This window comes from Fistularia commersonii, chromosome 18, assembly GCF_037954325.1.
Source record: "Fistularia commersonii isolate RoL2024-O1a breed Wild chromosome 18, RoL_Fcom_v1.0, whole genome shotgun sequence".
NCBI lineage: Eukaryota > Metazoa > Chordata > Actinopteri > Syngnathiformes > Fistulariidae > Fistularia > Fistularia commersonii.
The window spans coordinates 652,378-677,916 of NC_141301.1; the positions used below are offsets into that span (position 1 = coordinate 652,378).

Consider the following 25,539-nt stretch of genomic DNA (forward strand, 5'->3'; position numbering starts at 1 on the left):
CTGGTGTCGGACCTTCTCACACCTTCTCACTCAGAGGTGGTGGATCTCACATCTCACATCTCAGAACTTTGCTGAGCTGCTGGAAACTCCAACCTTCTCTTCCCTTCATGCAGGAACCAGGGTTCCTTCCTGGTTTAGGAGCTCATCTACTGGTTGGACCTTAATATCTGATAATATCTAAGACCCTACATCGTGTGTGTGTGTGTGTGTGTGTGTGTGTGTGTGTGTGTGTGTGTGTGTGTGTGTGTGTGTGTGTGTGTGTGTGTCTCACCTCTCCTCCTCCATCCCTCCATCACTGCGACTCGGAGTGTAAATGGACCTGAAAGACAGGAGAGCCGTGTGAGGCCGGGTTCAGATGTTCCACCAGGAGGACCTCCTGCGCGGCCCTGAAGCTCCAGGAACCAGGAGCAGGACGTCTGAGGAAACATCTGGCGGCACGAGCAGGTCGGGAATCGTTTCTACAAAACCCTCCCCTCCTCTACAGCTCCATCGCCTCCACGCCACCTTCTCATCACCTCCAGCCTCTCACCCATCTTCCGTCCGTCACTTTTCCATCTCCACACCACCAGCCTCCACCTCCGATCATCTCCACATCATCTGCCTGCCACTGTGTCCACCCGCAAGCTCTCCTCCGCCTCCTTCCTCCTCCACTTCAACCTTCTCCACCACCACCTCCTTCCTCCATCACCCACCCATCATCTGCCCATCCCCTCATCTCCTCCTCCTCCACATCATCTGCTGCCACTCGGTCACCTCCACCTCCTCCTCCATCATCTCTCCACCTGCCCGAGGTCCTTCCTCCTCCGCCCTCCATCTCCGCTCGTCACCGACGGCTCCGTGACTCATCGCATCTGTTTGTTTCTTTCTGCGCTCGCTAAAAATAAGCCTGATCTGACCCCGCCACACACACACACACACACACACACACACACACACACACACACACACACACACACACACACACTTTCCACCAGTCAGAAGCTTCTTCTCCACGAGGCGTCTCTCAGCGTTCTTCAGACGCCTCAGTGAAAGTACATCACATCTACTGTCGCTACTTCACTAGCATTGTTCTGCTGCTAACGCCTTGTAGCACCGCTCTGAATAACACACACACACACACACACACACACACACACACACACACACACACGAGCGTGGGAACCCCGATCCAGTACAGCAGCTGCAGACGGGCTCCATTTTATACTTCAAGGCTGAACAGTAATTGTGTGCATGTGTGTGTGTGTGTGTGTGTGTGTGTGTGTGTGTGTTTACTGCAGCCCACTGGATTCACGTGTAGTAACGGTTGTTCTGAACACTCGTGCTGCGATGCAGTACTAGTACTGCGTCGGGTACTCACGGCCCTGGATGAAGTACTGCGGCCTTTACAGTTAGTACTAGGTAGGATATGAGTAAAAAAATAGTAAAAAGTACTGGTGTAGTATTTGCATCTAATCCTGTGGTAAAATACTGCTCTTTGATGTGTTACACTGTAGTACTCACAAAGTACTCACAGTATACGACATAGAGTATTGCAGTGTGTAGCATGTTATACGAGCATAACAGCACAAGTGTAGTACAGCAAAGTATTACAGTGTATAGATGGTATTATTAGTATGGAGTATTTTAGAGTACTATATCATGGTACATTACAGTACTAAATATAAAAAATAGTGTAGTACATAAGGAGTAACCAGGATGACTGAACACTGTACAAGTACCTCATAGAATCTCACAGTACAAGTATTAGATACTTCTTGTCTGGGCTCAGTCACAGTACACCTGCCATGGAGTTACTGCATTAGGGTGTACAAGGTGTAGTACAGGGAGTACACTTAGTGTGAATGCAGTATTGCTACAGAACGGATGCAGTACAATGGTACGGAGAAGGGTGTAGTAACTGCGTGAGTGTAGTACAGTTACTGCATGAGTCCAGTACCAGTGCAGTATAGAAGTACAAGTACAGTAAAGTAGCAGTATGAAGTGTGTACAGTTGCAGTAGGAGTGCAGTACAGTTGCAGTACAGTTGCAGTACAGTTGCAGTAGGAGTGCAGTACAGTTGCAGTACAGTTGCAGTACAGTTGCAGTAGGAGTGCAGTACAGTTGCAGTACAGTTGCAGTACAGTTGCAGTAGAGTTGCAGTATTTGAGTGTTTTTTTGTTGAAGGTAAAAGAAACGTCTCACTTCAAACCCTGTGGAGCGACAGGAAGCTTTGATCCACCTTTATCTCCCAACAGCCTGTGTGTGTGTGTGTGTGTGTGCATGTGTGTGTGTGTGTGTGTGTGTGTGAGTGTGAGTGTGTGTTTCCTCCCTGGAAACAGGGGCCTGCAGTACCCTATTCTGTCCACCAGGTGTCGCCGTTGTTCCGCCGCTGCACTGCTGCCGGATCTCTGGAATCTGATTGGTCGAGGCGGTGGCGCCTCGGCAGCTCCACGATGGGACGTTCTCGTTGTGTGTTGATGGAAGGAGGAGGAGGAGGTCCACGTTGGTGGTAACCATGGTAATTTGGGCTGGAGGAGGAGGTCCAAGGAACCCAACACCCCAGGGGAGCAACTTCCTGTGGAGGCATCAGGAGGAGGAGGTTCATCTCCACCTCCACCTCCACCTCCACGGATGAAGATGGAGCTCCAAACATGCTGCCTTCACTGGAATGCAGGTGGACCTCCATCCATGTGAGAGCAGCCAGAAGGTCCCTGGTTGGATTCCCACAGGAGTGGAGTCTCCATGATCTCCGTGTGTGTGTGTGTGTGTGTGTGTGTGTGTGTGTGTGTGTGTGTGTGTGTGTGTGTGTGTGTGTGTGTGTGGGCTTCCTCAGGGTTCTCCAGGTTCCTCCACCGTCCAAACACATGCAGGAGCTTCAGGGTGGATGAGAGGGTTGGATGTTGGTGAGGACCAGGAGGAACCCCAGTGGATGGAGGAACAAATAAAATAAACCAAACTAAAACAAAATAAAATATTACTAAACAAAGAAATTTAAAACTAAATCAAATCAAATCAAATGAAATAAATTAGATACTTAGAAATGAAATAAAGTCAAATGAAATAAAGTAAAAAAATAAAATATAATAAAATAATATAAAATAAACATAAAAATGAAATAAAATAAAGTAAAATAAAATGAAATAAAGTCAAATAAAATAGGTCAAAGTAAATAAAGTAAAAAAAACATAAATCTAAATAAACATAAAACTAAATAAAATAAAGAAGAAAATACAATCATATAAAAGTAACAAAATAATATAAAATAAATGTACTGTAAAATAGAATAAAACATGCTAAACAAATTGAATGAAAACTAAATAAGATAAAAAACACAAAATGAAAAGTTACATTAAAGATAAAGTAATAAAAATCAAAATAAAAAAAGTAACACAAACAAAATGAAATAAAATAATCAAAAAATAAAATGAAATATAATACAACAAGGTAAATGTTAAAGGTAAGGTAAATAAAATTGAATACAATAAAATGAAACATAAAATAAAAATGAATATAATAAATACGGCTGTTGATTGAATAGATTTTTCTTTTTTAAATAAAATACTTAAAATACTACAACTCTGGATCCTCCAGAAACTACAATCATGGCTGCCGTTCAGAGAGAAGCTTCTCATTGGTTCATTTGCTCCTGAGCAGCTGGACCTGCTGGACCTGCTGGACCTGCTGGACCTGCTGGACCTGCTGGACCTGCTGGACCTGGAGCAGGACTTGTCTGGGGTTCCTCAACAAACAAACAACAATATGTACATCTGGTGTGTGCATTGTTCTTGTTCTGTGGTGTGGAACAAACACTGTGTGTGTGTTATTCTGTGTGTGCGTGTGTGTGTGTGTGTGTGTGTTATTGTTGCAGAAAAGGGCACTGATGGCAGTTTGGCAAACGATGACTCAGTCTGACCAACAAGCACCAGTTCATTTATGATGGAGGCTGGTGTGAGTGTGTGTGTGTGTGAGAGTGTGTGTGTGTATGTGTGTGTGTGTGTGTGTGTGTGTGTGTGTGTGTGTGTTAGATATTAAAGTCACACAACAAATGGCTTGCAGGCCGGCGGCGCTGCAGAGATTGCTTTCATCAGAAAAAAATAAAAATAAAAGAAAATAAAAAGGTGTGTCTGAGTGTGTGTGTATGTGTGTGTGTGTGTGTGTGTGTGTGTGTGTGTGTGTGTGTGTGTGTGTGTGTGTGTGTGTGTGTGTGTTCAGGCATGTCAGAAAAAATGTGTTGTCAGATTTCAATGTGTATGTGTGAGTGTGTATATGTGTGTTCAGGCACTTTGGACATTTTTTTTTGTCAGATTGCAGTGTGTGTGTGTGTGTGTGTGTGTGTGTGTGTGTGTCATGTGACCAGTGGGAAGGAGGAGGGGGTGTGATGGCGCAGCAGATGAAGGTGGAGCAGACAGAAAGCAGCAGAGCAAAGAGGAGGGCAGATGAAGGAACATCTCATCTTCACCTCCAAACAACAACAAGGTACTAGAAGAATGGAGAAGCTCTGCAGAACTGCTGAGGACCATCGGGAAGCCCTCAGAGATCCATCACAGATCCATTGCAGCAGAAGCTATAGAGAACCCGTCACGCGGCCTTCGGGGAACCCTTGGAGAACCCCGACAGAACCACCACGAACCTTCATGGTGGAACCAGCGTGGGACCTTCACGCCACCTTCACAGAGAGCTTCCACAGAACCATCACAAACTCTCCATAGAACCATCAGAGGTCCGTCAAGAACCATCGGCGGAGCCTTCAAAGGACCATCACGTCACTTTCATAGATCTTTCACTGGACCTCCATAGGACCTTCATGGAAGCCCCAGGGAACCTTCTCACCATGTTTGTAGAACTTCCGGTAAACCTTCACAGAACCTCCATGGAACCTCCATGGAACCCTGGTGGACCCGTCAGGAGACCGGTCTCAGGTCTCGCCGGGGATCCATAACCTCCCCGACGGTCCGATCGGATGCATCGAAGGCCCCCCCCCCCCCGAGCGTAAGCCCCGCCCGCTCACTCACCGCCGTGGCGCCGGGCCGGTCGCCCTCCTGGCTGCGTCCGGGCGGCGGCGGCGGCCGCGGGAGGCGTCGGGAGGCGTCTGGGCTACTGGGAGACGGCGTCGTCGTCCCCGGCCGGGTTGAGGTCCACCACCGTGGTCCCCCGCGGACACGCCGCGCCCTCCGACGACGACGCCTGCGGACGCTTGGCGGCGCCTCCACCTGCAGGACGGGGGGACGCGGGTCACCTGACACGGGCTTCCGATCGCACATCGATCGCTCGTCAATGAGCGGACAAACGGAAGATCCGTGGCGGATCGATAACGTGTTAAAAAGACACGAGGAAGAGATCGATTAGAGATCACTAAGTGATCAATAACAGATCAATAACAGATCAATAACAGATTAATAACAGATCAATAAGAGTTCAATAACAGATCACTAAATGATCAATATAGATCAATAACAGATCACTAAGAGATTGATAAGAGATCGATAAGAGATCAATTAGATATGAACATTCATGAATGAATAAGAAATCACTATAAGATGAATAACAGATCAATAAGTGATCAATAGTGATTGATAAGAGATCACTAAGTGATCAATAACAAATCAATGAATTATCAAAATTGATCAATGACAGATCAATAAGAGCTCAATAAAAGATTGATAAATGATCAATAACAGATCAATAATAGATCACAAAGAGATTAATAGACATCAATAATAGATCAATTAGATATGAACATCAATAAATTAATAAGAAATCGCTATAGATCACTCAGATCAATAACAGATTAATAAGAGCTCAATAAAGAGCAATAATAGATCACTAAGATATCACGAAGTAATCAATACCAGATCGATAAATTATTAAAATTGATCAATAAGAGCTCAATAAAAGATCTATAAGTGATCAATATAGATCAATATAGATCAATTATATATCACTCAGTGATTGATACGACATCAATAAGAGATCAATTAGATATGAACATTAATGAATCTCTAGAAGTCGCTCTAGATCACTCAGATGAATAACAGATTGATCAATATGGATTGATAATAAATCAATGATAGATCAATAATGGATCACTAACAGATCGATAGCAGATCACTTAGAGATGAGTAACGGACGAATAGCAGATCGATCGGAGACCACGAACGGATCGATAAGCGATCGATCCCGGAACGATCGATCGGTAACGGACGGGAAGGGACGGTCCCCTCGCCCCCCGACCTTAAGCCCCGCCCCCTCCGTACCCGGTCCGGCGTGCGGCGGCGCGAGGACGCCGGCTCCGCCCCCTCCGCCGCCGCCGTTGGTCTGCGAGCAGACGTTGGCGTGGCGAGCGGCGGCCTTGTGCTTGTAGAGGTTGCTGTGCAGCTTGTACTTCATCAGGAGGATGAAGATGAAGACCAGCACCGACGCCACGATGATGCCGCCGATGATGATGATCATGGTGCCTCCAAGGAACTGGAGGAGGGAGGAGACAAGGAGACGAGGAGGTGAGGAGACGAGGAGGCGAGGAGGTGAGGAGACAAGGAGGTGAGGAGGCGAGGAGGTGAGGAGGGAGGAGGTGAGGAGACAAGGAGGTGAGGAGGGAGGAGGTGAGGAGGTGAGGAGGTGAGGAAGCGAGGAGGCGAGGAGACGAGGAGGTGAGGAGGGAGGAGGTGAGGAGAGAGGAGGTGAGGAGGAGAGGAGGTGAGGAGGCGAGGAGGTGAGGAGACAAGGAGGTGAGGAGACAAGGAGACGAGGAGGTGAGGAGACAAGGAGGTGAGGAGACGAGGCGAGGAGACAAGGAGGTGAGGAGACAAGGAGGTGAGGAGACGAGGAGGTGAGGAGACAAGGGTAGTTCTTCTAGGAGCAGTTTTCTAGAACTTTTTCTTCCAACTTTGTTTGTCATGAGTGTGTTGTTCTCCCTCCTCCAGCATGTCACAGGCGTGTTCCATCAGAGTGAGAGTGAAGCTCAGTGCTAAAGTTCATGCTTGGTATGTTTGAGGTCCTGGTTTCCATTCCTGGCATCTCCTCTGCAAGCTGATCTGGATCAAAGTGTTACTTATGTTCTGTCATACATGTTTCTGTTCAACCTCCTGTTTGTCCTGAGTAGGTTTTTTTCCAACTTCCTGTAAATCACAGGGATTTAATTTCCTACTTCTGGTGTGTCACAGTTTTTACACAACTTCCTGCGGATCACAAGTACTTTTTTTCCAACTTTGTTAATGTCATGGGAACTTTTTTTCCCCCAACTTTGACTACGTTGTGATTCCTTTTTTTTTCCAATTTTGTGGTACTTTTTTTATCCAACTTTCTGAATGTTGTGAGGACTTTTTTTTCCAACTTTGTGTATGTCATGGGTACTTTTTTTTCCAATGTTGTGTTTTGTCTTCAGTACTTTTTTTTCAAACTTTGTGTTTTGTCTTGAGTACTTTTTCTTCCAAATTTGTGTATGTCATTAGTACTTTTTTTTTCCAACTTTGTGAATGTTGTGAGGATTTTTTTTCCAACTTTGTGTATGTCGACTACTTTTATTTTCCAACTTTGTGGATGTCATGAGTACTTTTTTTTCCAACTTTGTGAATGTTTGTGAGGATTTTTTTTTCCAACTTTGTTTTGTCTTGAGTCCTTTTTTTTCCCAAATTTTTGTATGTCATGGGAACTTTTTTTCCAATTTTGTGAATGTTGTGAGGATTTTTTTTTTCCAACGTTGTGTATGTCATGGGAACTTTTTTTTTCCAACTTTGTGTATGTCATGAGTACTTTTTTAACCAAACTTTGAATGTTGTGAGGACTTTTTTTCCTACTTTGAGTATGTCATGTGTACTTTTTTTTCCAATGCTGTGTTTGTCTTCAGTACTTTTTTAACCAAACTTTGTGAATGTTATGAGGATTTTTTTTCCAACTTTGAGTATGTCATGGGTACTTTTTTTCCCCAACTTTCTGAATGTTGTGAGGACTTTTTTTTCCAACTTTGTGTATGTCATGGGTACTTTTTTTTCCAATGTTGTGTTTTGTCTTCAGTACTTTTTTTTCAAACTTTGTGTTTTGTCTTGAGTACTTTTTCTTCCAAATTTGTGTATGTCATTAGTACTTTTTTTTTCCAACTTTCCGAATGTTGTGATGATTTTTTTTTCAACTTTGTGTATATCTTGAATACTTTTTTTTCCAACTTTGAGTATGTCATGGGTACTTTTTTTTCCAATTTTGTGACTGTTGTGAGGATTTTTTTCCAACTTTGTGTATGTCGAGTACTTTTATTTTCCAACTTTGTGGATGTCATGAGTACTTTTTTTTCCAAAATTGTGCATGTCTCGAGTACTTTTTTTCCAACTTTGTGAGTGTTGCGAGGACTTTTTTTCAACTTTGTTTTGTCTTGAGTCCTTTTTTTCCAAATTTGTGTATGTCATGGGAACTTTTTTTTCCAATTTTGTGAATGTTGTGAGGATTTTTTTTCCAACGTTGTGTATGTTGGAGTCCTTTTTTTTCCAACTTTGTGTATGTCTTCAGTACTTTTTTATTCCAACTTTGTGCATGTCATAGGACCTTTTTTTTCCAACTTTGCGAATGTTGTGATGATTTTTTTTTCAACTTTGTGTATACCTCTAGTACTTTTTTTCCAACTATGTGAATATTGTGAGGACTTTTTTTCCAACTTTGTGTATGTCATGGGTACTTTTTTTTCCAATTTTGTGTTTTGTCTTCAGTACTTTTTTCAACTTTGTGTTTTGTCTTGAGTACATTTCTTCCAAATTTGTGTATGTCATTAGTACTTTTTTTTTCCAACTTTGTGAATTTTGTGAGGACTTTTTTTCCTACTTTGTACATGTCTTGAGTACTTTTTTTTTCAAACTTTGTGAATGTTGTGATGATTTTTTTTCAACTTTGTGTATGTCTTGAGTCCTTTTTTTTTCCAACTTTGTGTATGTCTTGAGTCCTTTTTTTTCCAACTTTGTGTATGTGATGGGTACTTTTTTTTCCAATTTTGTGAATGTTGTGAGGACTTTTTTTTCCAACTTTGTGTATGTCATGGGTACTTTTTTTTCCAATGTTGTGTTTTGTCTTCAGTACTTTTTTTTCAAACTTTGTGTTTTGTCTTGAGTACTTTTTCTTCCAAATTTGTGTATGTCATTAGTACTTTTTTTTCCAACTTTCTGTATGTTGTGATGATTTTTTTTTCAACTTTGTGTATATCTTGAATACTTTTTTTTCCAACTTTGTGTATGTCATGGGTACTTTTTTTTCCAATTTTGTGAATGTTGTGAGGATTTTTTTTCCAACTTTGTGTATGTCGAGTACTTTTATTTTCCATCTTTGTGGATGTCATGAGTACTTTTTTTTCCAAAATTGTGCATGTTTCGAGTACTTTTTTTCCAACTTTGTGAATGTTGCGAGGATTTTTTTTTCAACTTTGTTTTGTCTTGAGTCCTTTTTTTTCCAAATTTGTGTATGTCATTAGTACTTTTTTTTCCAATTTTGTGAATGTTGTGAGGATTTTTTTCCAACTTTGTGTATGTCATGGGTACTTTTTTTTCCAATGTTGTGTTTTGTCTTAAGTACTTTTTTTTCAAACTTTGTGTTTTGTCTTGAGTACTTTTTCTTCCAAATTTGTGTATGTCATTAGTACTTTTTTTTTCAAACTTTCTGAATGTTGTGATGATTTTTTTTTCAACATTGTGTATATCTTGAATACTTTTTTTCCAACTTTGAGTACGTCATGGGTACTTTTTTTTCCAATTTTGTGAATGTTGTGAGGATTTTTTTTCCAACTTTGTGTATGTCGAGTACTTTTATTTTCCATCTTTGTGGATGTCATGAGTACTTTTTTTTCCAAAATTGTGCATGTTTCGAGTACTTTTTTTCCAACTTTGTGAATGTTGCGAGGATTTTTTTTTCAACTTTGTTTTGTCTTGAGTCCTTTTTTTTCCAAATTTGTGTATGTCATGGGAACTTTTTTTCCAATTTTGTGAATCTTGTGAGGACTTTTTTTTCAACTTTGTGTATGTCATGGGTACTTTTTTTTCCAATTTTGTGTTTTGTCTTCAGTACTTTTTTCAACTTTGTGTTTTGTCTTGAGTACTTTTTCTTCCAAATTTGTGTATGTCATTAGTACTTTTTTTTCCAACTTTGTGAATTTTGTGAGGACTTTTTTTCCTACTTTGTACATGTCTTGAGTCCTTTTTTTTCCAACTTTCTGAATGTTGTGATGATTTTTTTTTCAACTTTGTGTATATCTTGAATACTTTTTTTTCCAACTTTGAGTATGTCATGGGTACTTTTTTTTCCAATTTTGTGAATGTTGTGAGGATTTTTTTTCCAACTTTGTGTATGTCGAGTACTTTTATTTTCCATCTTTGTGGATGTCATGGGTACTTTTTTTCCAAAATTGTGCATGTTTCGAGTACTTTTTTTCCAACTTTGTGAATGTTGTGATTTTTTTTCAACTTTGTGTATGTCATGGGTATTTTTTTTTCCAACTTTGTGAATGTTATGATGATTTTTTTCCAACTTTGTGTATGTCTTGAGTCCTTTTTTTTTCCAACTTTGTGTATGTCATGGGTACTTTTTTTTCAATGTTGTGTTTTGTCTTCAGTACTTTTTTTTCAAACTTTGTGTTTTGTCTTGAGTACTTTTTCTTCCAAATTTGTGTATGTCATTAGTACTTTTTTTTTTCCAACTTTCTGTATGTTGTGATGATTTTTTTTTCAACTTTGTGTATCTTGTGAGGATTTTTTTTCCAACTTTGTGTATGTCGAGTACTTTTATTTTCCAACTTTGTGGATGTCATGAGTACTTTTTTTCCAACTTTGTGAATGTTTGTGAGGATTTTTTTTTCCAACTTTGTTTTGTCTTGAGTCCTTTTTTTTTCCAAATTTTTGTATGTCATGGGAACTTTTTTTTCCAATTTTGTGAATGTTGTGAGGATTTTTTTTTTCCAACGTTGTGTATGTCATGGGAACTTTTTTTTTCCAACTTTGTGTATGTCATGAGTCCTTTTTTAACCAAACCTTGTGAATGTTGTGAGGTCTTTTTTTTCCTACTTTGAGTATGTCTTGAGTACTTTTTTTTCCAACTTTGTGTATGTCATGGGTACTTTTTTTTCCTAATTTGAGTATGTCTTGAGTACTTTTTTTTTCAACTTTGGGTATGTCATGGGAACTTTTTTTTCCAATGTTGTGTTTTGTCCTCAGTACTTTTTTTTCAAACTTTGTGTTTTGTCTTGAGTACTTTTTCTTCCAAATTTGTGTATGTCATTAGTACTTTTTTTTCCAACTTTCTGAATGTTGTGATGATTTTTTTTTCAACTTTGTGTATGTCTTGAATACTTTTTTTTCCAACTTTGAGTATGTCATGGGTACTTTTTTTTCCAATTTTGTGAATGCTGTGAGGATTTTTTTTCCAACTTTGTGTATGTCGAGTACTTTTATTTTCCATCTTTGTGGATGTCATGAGTACTTTTTTTTCCAAAATTGTGCATGTTTCGAGTACTTTTTTTCCAACTTTGTGAATGTTGCGAGGATTTTTTTTTCAACTTTGTTTTGTCTTGAGTCCTTTTTTTTCCAAATTTGTGTATGTCATGGGAACTTTTTTTTCCAATTTTGTGAATGTTGTGAGGACTTTTTTTTCCAAATTTGTGTATGTCATCGGAACTTTTTTCCAATTTTGTGAATCTTGTGAGGATTTTTTTTCCAACTTTGTGTATGTCGAGTACTTTTATTTTCCAACTTTGTGGATGTCATGAGTACTTTTTTTTCCAACTTTGTGAATGTTTGTGAGGATTTTTTTTTCCAACTTTGTTTTGTCTTGAGTCCTTTTTTTTTCCAAATTTTTGTATGTCATGGGAACTTTTTTTCCAATTTTGTGAATGTTGTGAGGATTTTTTTTTTCCAACGTTGTGTATGTCATGGGAACTTTTTTTTTCCAACTTTGTGTATGTCATGAGTCCTTTTTTAACCAAACCTTGTGAATGTTGTGAGGTCTTTTTTTTCCTACTTTGAGTATGTCTTGAGTACTTTTTTTCCCAACTTTGTGTATGTCATGGGTACTTTTTTTTCCTAATTTGAGTATGTCTTGAGTACTTTTTTTTTCAACTTTGGGTATGTCATGGGAACTTTTTTTTCCAACATTGTGTACGTCATGACTACTTTTTTAACGAAACTTCGTGAATGTTATGAGGATTTTTTTTCCAACTTTGTGAATGTTGCGAGGATTTTTTTTTCAACTTTGTTTTGTCTTGAGTCCTTTTTTTTTCCAAATTTGTGTATGTCATGGGAACTTTTTTTTTCAATTTTGTGAATGTTGTGAGGATTTTTTTTCCAACGTTGTGTATGTTGGAGTCCTTTTTTTCCCAACTTTGTGAATGTTGTGATGATTTTTTTTTCCAACTTTGAGTATGTCGAGTACTTTTTTTTCCAACTTTGTGAATATTGTGAGGACTTTTTTTCCAACTTTGTGTATGTCATGGGAACTTTTTTTTTTCCAACTTTGTGAATTTTGTGAGGACTTTTTTTCCTATTCTGTACATGTCTTGATTACTTTTTTTTCCAATTTTGTGAATGTTGTGAGGACTTTTTTTCCAACTTTGTGTATGTCATGGGTACTTTTTTTTTCCAATGTTGTGTTTTGTCTTCGGTACTTTTTTTCAAACTTTGTGTTTTGTCTTGAGTACTTTTTCTTCCAAATTTGTGTATGTCATTAGTACTTTTTTTTTCCAACTTTTTGAATTTTGTGAGGACTTTTTTTCCTACTTTGTACATGTCTTGAGTACTTTTTTTTTCCAACTTTCTGAATGTTGTGATGATTTTTTTTTCCAACTTTGTGTATATCTTGAATACTTTTTTTTCCAACTTTGAGTATGTCATGGGTACTTTTTTTTCCAATTTTGTGAATGTTGTGAGGATTTTTTTCCAACTTTGTGTATGTCGAGTACTTTTATTTTCCAACTTTGTAGATGTCATGAGTACTTTTTTTCCCAAAATTGTGCATGTTTCGAGTACTTTTTTTCCAACTTTGTGATTGTTGCGAGGATTTTTTTTTCAACTTTGTTTTGTCTTGAGTCCTTTTTTTTCCAAATTTGTGTATGTCATGGGAACTTTTTTTCCAATTTTGTGAATCTTGTGAGGACTTTTTTTTCAACTTTGTGTATGTCATGGGTACTTTTTTTTCCAATTTTGTGTTTTGTCTTCAGTACTTTTTTCAACTTTGTGTTTTGTCTTGAGTACTTTTTCTTCCAAATTTGTGTATGTCATTAGTACTTTTTTTTCCAACTTTGTGAATTTTGTGAGGACTTTTTTTCCTACTTTGTACATGTCTTGAGTCCTTTTTTTTTCCAACTTTCTGAATGTTGTGATGATTTTTTTTTCAACTTTGTGTATATCTTGAATACTTTTTTTTCCAACTTTGAGTATGTCATGGGTACTTTTTTTTCCAATTTTGTGAATGTTGTGAGGATTTTTTTTCCAACTTTGTGTATGTCGAGTACTTTTATTTTCCATCTTTGTGGATGTCATGGGTACTTTTTTTCCAAAATTGTGCATGTTTCGAGTACTTTTTTTCCAACTTTGTGAATGTTGTGATTTTTTTTCAACTTTGTGTATGTCATGGGTATTTTTTTTTCCAACTTTGTGAATGTTGTGATGATTTTTTTCCAACTTTGTGTATGTCTTGAGTCCTTTTTTTTCCCAACTTTGTATATGTGATGGGTACATTTTTTTCCAATTTTGTGAATGTTGTGAGGACTTTTTTTTCCAACTTTGTGTATGTCATGGGTACTTTTTTTTCCAATGTTGTGTTTTGTCTTCAGTACTTTTTTTTCAAACTTTGTGTTTTGTCTTGAGTACTTTTTCTTCCAAATTTGTGTATGTCATTAGTACTTTTTTTTTTCCAACTTTCTGTATGTTGTGATGATTTTTTTTTCAACTTTGTGTATATCTTGAATACTTTTTTTTCCAACTTTGAGTATGTCATGGGTACTTTTTTTTCCAATTTTGTGAATGTTGTGAGGATTTTTTTTCCAACTTTGTGTATGTCGAGTACTATTATTTTCCATCTTTGAGTATGTCATGAGTACTTTTTTTCCAACTTTGTGAATGTTTGTGAGGATTTTTTTTTCCAACTTTGTTTTGTCTTGAGTCCTTTTTTTTTCCAAATTTTTGTATGTCATGGGAACTTTTTTTTCCAATTTTGTGAATGTTGTGAGGATTTTTTTTTTCCAACGTTGTGTATGTCATGGGAACTTTTTTTCTCCAACTTTGTGTATGTCATGAGTCCTTTTTTAACCAAACCTTGTGAATGTTGTGAGGTCTTTTTTTTCCTACTTTGAGTATGTCTTGAGTACTTTTTTTTCCAACTTTGTGTATGTCATGGGTACTTTTTTTTCCTAATTTGAGTATGTCTTGAGTACTTTTTTTTTCAACTTTGGGTATGTCATGGGTACTTTTTTTTCCAATGTTGTGTTTTGTCTTGAGTACTTTTTCTTCCAAATTTGTGTGTCATTAGTACTTTTTTTTCCAACTTTCTGAATGTTGTGATGATTTTTTTTTCAACTTTGTGTATGTCTTGAATACTTTTTTTTCCAACTTTGAGTATGTCATGGGAACTTTTTTTTCCAATTTTGTGAATGTTGTGAGGACTTTTTTTTCCAAATTTGTGTATGTCATCAGAACTTTTTTCCAATTTTGTGAATCTTGTGAGGATTTTTTTTCCAACTTTGTGTATGTCGAGTACTTTTATTTTCCAACTTTGTGGATGTCATGAGTACTTTTTTTTCCAACTTTGTGAATGTTTGTGAGGATTTTTTTTTCCAACTTTGTTTTGTCTTGAGTCCTTTTTTTTTCCAAATTTTTGTATGTCATGGGAACTTTTTTTCCAATTTTGTGAATGTTGTGAGGATTTTTTTTTTCCAACGTTGTGTATGTCATGGGAACTTTTTTTTTCCAACTTTGTGTATGTCATGAGTCCTTTTTTAACCAAACCTTGTGAATGTTGTGAGGTCTTTTTTTTCCTACTTTGAGTATGTCTTGAGTACTTTTTTTTCCAACTTTGTGTATGTCATGGGTACTTTTTTTTCCTAATTTGAGTATGTCTTGAGTACTTTTTTTTTCAACTTTGGGTATGTCATGGGAACTTTTTTTTCCAACTTTGTGTACGTCATGACTACTTTTTTAACGAAACTTCGTGAATGTTATGAGGATTTTTTTTCCAACTTTGTGAATGTTGCGAGGATTTTTTTTTCAACTTTGTTTTGTCTTGAGTCCTTTTTTTTTCCAAATTTGTGTATGTCATGGGAACTTTTTTTTTCAATTTTGTGAATGTTGTGAGGATTTTTTTTCCAACGTTGTGTATGTTGGAGTCCTTTTTTTCCCAACTTTGTGAATGTTGTGATGATTTTTTTTTCCAACTTTGAGTATGTCGAGTACTTTTTTTTCCAACTTTGTGAATATTGTGAGGACTTTTTTTCCAACTTTGTGTATGTCATGGGAACTTTTTTTTTTCAATGTTGTGTTTTGTCTTCGGTACTTTTTTTCAAACTTTGTGTTTTGTCTTGAGTACTTTTTCTTCCAAATTTGTGTATGTCATTAGTACTTTTTTTTTCCAACTTTTTGAATTTTGTGAGGACTTTTTTTCCTACTTTGTACATGTCTTGAGTACTTTTTTTTTCCAACTTTCCGAATGTTGTGATGATTTTTTTTCCAACTTTGTGTATATCTTGAATACTTTTTTTTCCAACTTTGAGTATGTCATGGGTACTTTTTTTTCCAATTTTGTGAATGTTGTGAGGATTTTTTTCCAACTTTGTGTATGTCGAGTACTTTTATTTTCCAACTTTGTAGATGTCATGAGTACTTTTTTTCCCAAAATTGTGCATGTTTCGAGTACTTTTTTTCCAACTTTGTGATTGTTGCGAGGATTTTTTTTCAACTTTGTTTTGTCTTGAGTCCTTTTTTTTCCAAATTTGTGTATGTCATGGGAACTTTTTTTCCAATTTTGTGAATCTTGTGAGGACTTTTTTTTCAACTTTGTGTATGTCATGGGTACTTTTTTTTCCAATTTTGTGTTTTGTCTTCAGTACTTTTTTCAACTTTGTGTTTTGTCTTGAGTACTTTTTCTTCCAAATTTGTGTATGTCATTAGTACTTTTTTTTCCAACTTTGTGAATTTTGTGAGGACTTTTTTTCCTACTTTGTACATGTCTTGAGTCCTTTTTTTTTCCAACTTTCTGAATGTTGTGATGATTTTTTTTTCAACTTTGTGTATATCTTGAATACTTTTTTTTCCAACTTTGAGTATGTCATGGGTACTTTTTTTTCCAATTTTGTGAATGTTGTGAGGATTTTTTTTCCAACTTTGTGTATGTCGAGTACTTTTATTTTCCATCTTTGTGGATGTCATGGGTACTTTTTTTCCAAAATTGTGCATGTTTCGAGTACTTTTTTTCCAACTTTGTGAATGTTGTGATTTTTTTTCAACTTTGTGTATGTCATGGGTATTTTTTTTTCCAACTTTGTGAATGTTGTGATGATTTTTTTCCAACTTTGTGTATGTCTTGAGTCCTTTTTTTTTCCAACTTTGTGTATGTGATGGGTACATTTTTTTCCAATTTTGTGAATGTTGTGAGGACTTTTTTTTCCAACTTTGTGTATGTCATGGGTACTTTTTTTTTCCAATGTTGTGTTTTGTCTTCAGTACTTTTTTTTCAAACTTTGTGTTTTGTCTTGAGTACTTTTTCTTCCAAATTTGTGTATGTCATTAGTACTTTTTTTTTTCCAACTTTCTGTATGTTGTGATGATTTTTTTTTCAACTTTGTGTATATCTTGAATACTTTTTTTTCCAACTTTGAGTATGTCATGGGTACTTTTTTTTCCAATTTTGTGAATGTTGTGAGGATTTTTTTTCCAACTTTGTGTATGTCGAGTACTATTATTTTCCATCTTTGTGGATGTCATGAGTACTTTTTTTTCCAAAATTGTGCATGTTTCGAGTACTTTTTTTCCAACTTTGTGAATCTTGTGAGGATTTTTTTTCCAACTTTGTGTATGTCGAGTACTTTTATTTTCCAACTTTGTGGATGTCATGAGTACTTTTTTTCCAACTTTGTGAATGTTTGTGAGGATTTTTTTTTCCAACTTTGTTTTGTCTTGAGTCCTTTTTTTTTCCAAATTTTTGTATGTCATGGGAACTTTTTTTTCCAATTTTGTGAATGTTGTGAGGATTTTTTTTTTCCAACGTTGTGTATGTCATGGGAACTTTTTTTCTCCAACTTTGTGTATGTCATGAGTCCTTTTTTAACCAAACCTTGTGAATGTTGTGAGGTCTTTTTTTTCCTACTTTGAGTATGTCTTGAGTACTTTTTTTTCCAACTTTGTGTATGTCATGGGTACTTTTTTTTCCTAATTTGAGTATGTCTTGAGTACTTTTTTTTTCAACTTTGGGTATGTCATGGGTACTTTTTTTTCCAATGTTGTGTTTTGTCTTCAGTACTTTTTTTTCAAACTTTGTGTTTCGTCTTGAGTACTTTTTCTTCCAAATTTGTGTATGTCATTAGTACTTTTTTTTCCAACTTTCTGAATGTTGTGATGATTTTTTTTTCAACTTTGTGTATGTCTTGAATACTTTTTTTTCCAACTTTGAGTATGTCATGGGTACTTTTTTTTCCAATTTTGTGAATGTTGTGAGGATTTTTTTTCCAACTTTGTGTATGTCGAGTACTTTTATTTTCCATCTTTGTGGATGTCATGAGTACTTTTTTTTCCAAAATTGTGCATGTTTCGAGTACTTTTTTTCCAACTTTGTGAATGTTGCGAGGATTTTTTTTTCAACTTTGTTTTGTCTTGAGTCCTTTTTTTTCCAAATTTGTGTATGTCATGGGAACCTTTTTTTCCAATTTTGTGAATGTTGTGAGGACTTTTTTTTCCAAATTTGTGTATATCATGGGAACTTTTTTTCCAATTTTGTGAATCTTGTGAGGATTTTTTTTCCAACTTTGTGTATGTCGAGTACTTTTATTTTCCAACTTTGTGGATGTCATGAGTACTTTTTTTTCCAACTTTGTGAATGTTTGTGAGGATTTTTTTTTCCAACTTTGTTTTGTCTTGAGTCCTTTTTTTTTCCAAATTTTTGTATGTCATGGGAACTTTTTTTCCAATTTTGTGAATGTTGTGAGGATTTTTTTTTTCCAACGTTGTGTATGTCATGGGAACTTTTTTTTTCCAACTTTGTGTATGTCATGAGTCCTTTTTTAACCAAACCTTGTGAATGTTGTGAGGTCTTTTTTTTCCTACTTTGAGTATGTCTTGAGTACTTTTTTTCCCAACTTTGTGTATGTCATGGGTACTTTTTTTTCCTAATTTGAGTATGTCTTGAGTACTTTTTTTTTCAACTTTGGGTATGTCATGGGAACTTTTTTTTCCAACATTGTGTACGTCATGACTACTTTTTTAACGAAACTTCGTGAATGTTATGAGGATTTTTTTTCCAACTTTGTGAATGTTGCGAGGATTTTTTTTTCAACTTTGTTTTGTCTTGAGTCCTTTTTTTTTCCAAATTTGTGTATGTCATGGGAACTTTTTTTTTCAATTTTGTGAATGTTGTGAGGATTTTTTTTCCAACGTTGTGTATGTTGGAGTCCTTTTTTTCCCAACTTTGTGAATGTTGTGATGATTTTTTTTTCCAACTTTGAGTATGTCGAGTACTTTTTTTTCCAACTTTGTGAATATTGTGAGGACTTTTTTTCCAACTTTGTGTATGTCATGGGAACTTTTTTTTTTCCAACTTTGTGAATTTTGTGAGGACTTTTTTTCCTATTCTGTACATGTCTTGATTACTTTTTTTTCCAATTTTGTGAATGTTGTGAGGACTTTTTTTCCAACTTTGTGTATGTCATGGGTACTTTTTTTTTCCAATGTTGTGTTTTGTCTTCGGTACTTTTTTTCAAACTTTGTGTTTTGTCTTGAGTACTTTTTCTTCCAAATTTGTGTATGTCATTAGTACTTTTTTTTTCCAACTTTTTGAATTTTGTGAGGACTTTTTTTCCTACTTTGTACATGTCTTGAGTACTTTTTTTTTCCAACTTTCTGAATGTTGTGATGATTTTTTTTTCCAACTTTGTGTATATCTTGAATACTTTTTTTTCCAACTTTGAGTATGTCATGGGTACTTTTTTTTCCAATTTTGTGAATGTTGTGAGGATTTTTTTCCAACTTTGTGTATGTCGAGTACTTTTATTTTCCAACTTTGTAGATGTCATGAGTACTTTTTTTCCCAAAATTGTGCATGTTTCGAGTACTTTTTTTCCAACTTTGTGATTGTTGCGAGGATTTTTTTTTCAACTTTGTTTTGTCTTGAGTCCTTTTTTTTCCAAATTTGTGTATGTCATGGGAACTTTTTTTCCAATTTTGTGAATCTTGTGAGGACTTTTTTTTCAACTTTGTGTATGTCATGGGTACTTTTTTTTCCAATTTTGTGTTTTGTCTTCAGTACTTTTTTCAACTTTGTGTTTTGTCTTGAGTACTTTTTCTTCCAAATTTGTGTATGTCATTAGTACTTTTTTTTCCAACTTTGTGAATTTTGTGAGGACTTTTTTTCCTACTTTGTACATGTCTTGAGTCCTTTTTTTTTCCAACTTTCTGAATGTTGTGATGATTTTTTTTTCAACTTTGTGTATATCTTGAATACTTTTTTTTCCAACTTTGAGTATGTCATGGGTACTTTTTTTTCCAATTTTGTGAATGTTGTGAGGATTTTTTTTCCAACTTTGTGTATGTCGAGTACTATTATTTTCCATCTTTGTGGATGTCATGAGTACTTTTTTTTCCAAAATTGTGCATGTTTCGAGTACTTTTTTTCCAACTTTGTGAATGTTGTGATTTTTTTTCAACTTTGTGTATGTCATGGGTATTTTTTTTTCCAACTTTGTGAATGTTGTGATGATTTTTTTCCAACTTTGTGTATGTCTTGAGTCCTTTTTTTTCCCAACTTTGTATATGTGATGGGTACATTTTTTTCCAATTTTGTGAATGTTGTGAGGACTTTTTTTTCCAACTTTGTGTATGTCATGGGTACTTTTTTTTCCAATGTTGTGTTTTGTCTTCAGTACTTTTTTTTCAAACTTTGTGTTTTGTCTTGAGTACTTTTTCTTCCAAATTTGTGTATGTCATTAGTACTTTTTTTTTTCCAACTTTCTGTATGTTGTGATGATTTTTTTTTCAACTTTGTGTATATCTTGAATACTTTTTTTTCCAACTTTGAGTATGTCATGGGTACTTTTTTTTCCAATTTTGTGAATGTTGTGAGGATTTTTTTTCCAACTTTGTGTATGTCGAGTACTATTATTTTCCATCTTTGAGTATGTCATGAGTACTTTTTTTCCAACTTTGTGAATGTTTGTGAGGATTTTTTTTTCCAACTTTGTTTTGTCTTGAGTCCTTTTTTTTTCCAAATTTTTGTATGTCATGGGAACTTTTTTTTCCAATTTTGTGAATGTTGTGAGGATTTTTTTTTTCCAACGTTGTGTATGTCATGGGAACTTTTTTTCTCCAACTTTGTGTATGTCATGAGTCCTTTTTTAACCAAACCTTGTGAATGTTGTGAGGTCTTTTTTTTCCTACTTTGAGTATGTCTTGAGTACTTTTTTTTCCAACTTTGTGTATGTCATGGGTACTTTTTTTTCCTAATTTGAGTATGTCTTGAGTACTTTTTTTTTCAACTTTGGGTATGTCATGGGTACTTTTTTTTCCAATGTTGTGTTTTGTCTTCAGTACTTTTTTTTCAAACTTTGTGTTTTGTCTTGAGTACTTTTTCTTCCAAATTTGTGTGTCATTAGTACTTTTTTTTCCAACTTTCTGAATGTTGTGATGATTTTTTTTTCAACTTTGTGTATGTCTTGAATACTTTTTTTTCCAACTTTGAGTATGTCATGGGAACTTTTTTTTCCAATTTTGTGAATGTTGTGAGGACTTTTTTTTCCAAATTTGTGTATGTCATCAGAACTTTTTTCCAATTTTGTGAATCTTGTGAGGATTTTTTTTCCAACTTTGTGTATGTCGAGTACTTTTATTTTCCAACTTTGTGGATGTCATGAGTACTTTTTTTTCCAACTTTGTGAATGTTTGTGAGGATTTTTTTTTCCAACTTTGTTTTGTCTTGAGTCCTTTTTTTTTCCAAATTTTTGTATGTCATGGGAACTTTTTTTCCAATTTTGTGAATGTTGTGAGGATTTTTTTTTTCCAACGTTGTGTATGTCATGGGAACTTTTTTTTTCCAACTTTGTGTATGTCATGAGTCCTTTTTTAACCAAACCTTGTGAATGTTGTGAGGTCTTTTTTTTCCTACTTTGAGTATGTCTTGAGTACTTTTTTTTCCAACTTTGTGTATGTCATGGGTACTTTTTTTTCCTAATTTGAGTATGTCTTGAGTACTTTTTTTTTCAACTTTGGGTATGTCATGGGAACTTTTTTTTCCAACTTTGTGTACGTCATGACTACTTTTTTAACGAAACTTCGTGAATGTTATGAGGATTTTTTTTCCAACTTTGTGAATGTTGCGAGGATTTTTTTTTCAACTTTGTTTTGTCTTGAGTCCTTTTTTTTTCCAAATTTGTGTATGTCATGGGAACTTTTTTTTTCAATTTTGTGAATGTTGTGAGGATTTTTTTTCCAACGTTGTGTATGTTGGAGTCCTTTTTTTCCCAACTTTGTGAATGTTGTGATGATTTTTTTTTCCAACTTTGAGTATGTCGAGTACTTTTTTTTCCAACTTTGTGAATATTGTGAGGACTTTTTTTCCAACTTTGTGTATGTCATGGGAACTTTTTTTTTTCAATGTTGTGTTTTGTCTTCGGTACTTTTTTTCAAACTTTGTGTTTTGTCTTGAGTACTTTTTCTTCCAAATTTGTGTATGTCATTAGTACTTTTTTTTTCCAACTTTTTGAATTTTGTGAGGACTTTTTTTCCTACTTTGTACATGTCTTGAGTACTTTTTTTTTCCAACTTTCCGAATGTTGTGATGATTTTTTTTCCAACTTTGTGTATATCTTGAATACTTTTTTTTCCAACTTTGAGTATGTCATGGGTACTTTTTTTTCCAATTTTGTGAATGTTGTGAGGATTTTTTTCCAACTTTGTGTATGTCGAGTACTTTTATTTTCCAACTTTGTAGATGTCATGAGTACTTTTTTTCCCAAAATTGTGCATGTTTCGAGTACTTTTTTTCCAACTTTGTGATTGTTGCGAGGATTTTTTTTCAACTTTGTTTTGTCTTGAGTCCTTTTTTTTCCAAATTTGTGTATGTCATGGGAACTTTTTTTCCAATTTTGTGAATCTTGTGAGGACTTTTTTTTCAACTTTGTGTATGTCATGGGTACTTTTTTTTCCAATTTTGTGTTTTGTCTTCAGTACTTTTTTCAACTTTGTGTTTTGTCTTGAGTACTTTTTCTTCCAAATTTGTGTATGTCATTAGTACTTTTTTTTCCAACTTTGTGAATTTTGTGAGGACTTTTTTTCCTACTTTGTACATGTCTTGAGTCCTTTTTTTTTCCAACTTTCTGAATGTTGTGATGATTTTTTTTTCAACTTTGTGTATATCTTGAATACTTTTTTTTCCAACTTTGAGTATGTCATGGGTACTTTTTTTTCCAATTTTGTGAATGTTGTGAGGATTTTTTTTCCAACTTTGTGTATGTCGAGTACTTTTATTTTCCATCTTTGTGGATGTCATGGGTACTTTTTTTCCAAAATTGTGCATGTTTCGAGTACTTTTTTTCCAACTTTGTGAATGTTGTGATTTTTTTTCAACTTTGTGTATGTCATGGGTATTTTTTTTTCCAACTTTGTGAATGTTGTGATGATTTTTTTCCAACTTTGTGTATGTCTTGAGTCCTTTTTTTTTCCAACTTTGTGTATGTGATGGGTACATTTTTTTCCAATTTTGTGAATGTTGTGAGGACTTTTTTTTCCAACTTTGTGTATGTCATGGGTACTTTTTTTTCCAATGTTGTGTTTTGTCTTCAGTACTTTTTTTTCAAACTTTGTGTTTTGTCTTGAGTACTTTTTCTTCCAAATTTGTGTATGTCATTAGTACTTTTTTTTTTCCAACTTTCTGTATGTTGTGATGATTTTTTTTTCAACTTTGTGTATATCTTGAATACTTTTTTTTCCAACTTTGAGTATGTCATGGGTACTTTTTTTTCCAATTTTGTGAATGTTGTGAGGATTTTTTTTCCAACTTTGTGTATGTCGAGTACTATTATTTTCCATCTTTGTGGATGTCATGAGTACTTTTTTTTCCAAAATTGTGCATGTTTCGAGTACTTTTTTTCCAACTTTGTGAATCTTGTGAGGATTTTTTTTCCAACTTTGTGTATGTCGAGTACTTTTATTTTCCAACTTTGTGGATGTCATGAGTACTTTTTTTCCAACTTTGTGAATGTTTGTGAGGATTTTTTTTTCCAACTTTGTTTTGTCTTGAGTCCTTTTTTTTTCCAAATTTTTGTATGTCATGGGAACTTTTTTTTCCAATTTTGTGAATGTTGTGAGGATTTTTTTTTTCCAACGTTGTGTATGTCATGGGAACTTTTTTTCTCCAACTTTGTGTATGTCATGAGTCCTTTTTTAACCAAACCTTGTGAATGTTGTGAGGTCTTTTTTTTCCTACTTTGAGTATGTCTTGAGTACTTTTTTTTCCAACTTTGTGTATGTCATGGGTACTTTTTTTTCCTAATTTGAGTATGTCTTGAGTACTTTTTTTTTCAACTTTGGGTATGTCATGGGTACTTTTTTTTCCAATGTTGTGTTTTGTCTTCAGTACTTTTTTTTCAAACTTTGTGTTTCGTCTTGAGTACTTTTTCTTCCAAATTTGTGTATGTCATTAGTACTTTTTTTTCCAACTTTCTGAATGTTGTGATGATTTTTTTTTCAACTTTGTGTATGTCTTGAATACTTTTTTTTCCAACTTTGAGTATGTCATGGGTACTTTTTTTTCCAATTTTGTGAATGTTGTGAGGATTTTTTTTCCAACTTTGTGTATGTCGAGTACTTTTATTTTCCATCTTTGTGGATGTCATGAGTACTTTTTTTTCCAAAATTGTGCATGTTTCGAGTACTTTTTTTCCAACTTTGTGAATGTTGCGAGGATTTTTTTTTCAACTTTGTTTTGTCTTGAGTCCTTTTTTTTCCAAATTTGTGTATGTCATGGGAACCTTTTTTTCCAATTTTGTGAATGTTGTGAGGACTTTTTTTTCCAAATTTGTGTATATCATGGGAACTTTTTTTCCAATTTTGTGAATCTTGTGAGGATTTTTTTTCCAACTTTGTGTATGTCGAGTACTTTTATTTTCCAACTTTGTGGATGTCATGAGTACTTTTTTTTCCAACTTTGTGAATGTTTGTGAGGATTTTTTTTTCCAACTTTGTTTTGTCTTGAGTCCTTTTTTTTTCCAAATTTTTGTATGTCATGGGAACTTTTTTTCCAATTTTGTGAATGTTGTGAGGATTTTTTTTTTCCAACGTTGTGTATGTCATGGGAACTTTTTTTTTCCAACTTTGTGTATGTCATGAGTCCTTTTTTAACCAAACCTTGTGAATGTTGTGAGGTCTTTTTTTTCCTACTTTGAGTATGTCTTGAGTACTTTTTTTCCCAACTTTGTGTATGTCATGGGTACTTTTTTTTCCTAATTTGAGTATGTCTTGAGTACTTTTTTTTTCAACTTTGGGTATGTCATGGGAACTTTTTTTTCCAACATTGTGTACGTCATGACTACTTTTTTAACGAAACTTCGTGAATGTTATGAGGATTTTTTTTCCAACTTTGTGAATGTTGCGAGGATTTTTTTTTCAACTTTGTTTTGTCTTGAGTCCTTTTTTTTTCCAAATTTGTGTATGTCATGGGAACTTTTTTTTTCAATTTTGTGAATGTTGTGAGGATTTTTTTTCCAACGTTGTGTATGTTGGAGTCCTTTTTTTCCCAACTTTGTGAATGTTGTGATGATTTTTTTTTCCAACTTTGAGTATGTCGAGTACTTTTTTTTCCAACTTTGTGAATATTGTGAGGACTTTTTTTCCAACTTTGTGTATGTCATGGGAACTTTTTTTTTTCCAACTTTGTGAATTTTGTGAGGACTTTTTTTCCTATTCTGTACATGTCTTGATTACTTTTTTTTCCAATTTTGTGAATGTTGTGAGGACTTTTTTTCCAACTTTGTGTATGTCATGGGTACTTTTTTTTTCCAATGTTGTGTTTTGTCTTCGGTACTTTTTTTCAAACTTTGTGTTTTGTCTTGAGTACTTTTTCTTCCAAATTTGTGTATGTCATTAGTACTTTTTTTTTCCAACTTTTTGAATTTTGTGAGGACTTTTTTTCCTACTTTGTACATGTCTTGAGTACTTTTTTTTTCCAACTTTCTGAATGTTGTGATGATTTTTTTTTCCAACTTTGTGTATATCTTGAATACTTTTTTTTCCAACTTTGAGTATGTCATGGGTACTTTTTTTTCCAATTTTGTGAATGTTGTGAGGATTTTTTTCCAACTTTGTGTATGTCGAGTACTTTTATTTTCCAACTTTGTAGATGTCATGAGTACGT

General features: G+C 35.0%; 1 protein-coding gene across 3 annotated transcripts in view; it reads right to left on the bottom strand.

Moving 5' to 3' along the window:
• The window catches only part of LOC147224032 (leucine-rich repeat and fibronectin type III domain-containing protein 1-like protein), a 102,910-nt gene that overhangs the window by 1,427 nt on the left and 75,944 nt on the right, over positions 1-25,539 (bottom strand). For all 3 annotated transcript variants that reach the window (XM_086165047.1, XM_086165046.1, XM_086165048.1), the window contains exons 13-15: positions 6,234-6,444; positions 4,992-5,189; positions 272-319 (exon numbers count right to left, since the gene is read on the bottom strand). In XM_086165047.1, the coding sequence (XP_086021173.1) occupies positions 5,074-5,189; positions 6,234-6,444 (327 nt within the window). In that variant the 3' untranslated portion in view covers positions 272-319; positions 4,992-5,073. The remainder of the gene's footprint in view (positions 1-271; positions 320-4,991; positions 5,190-6,233; positions 6,445-25,539) is intronic.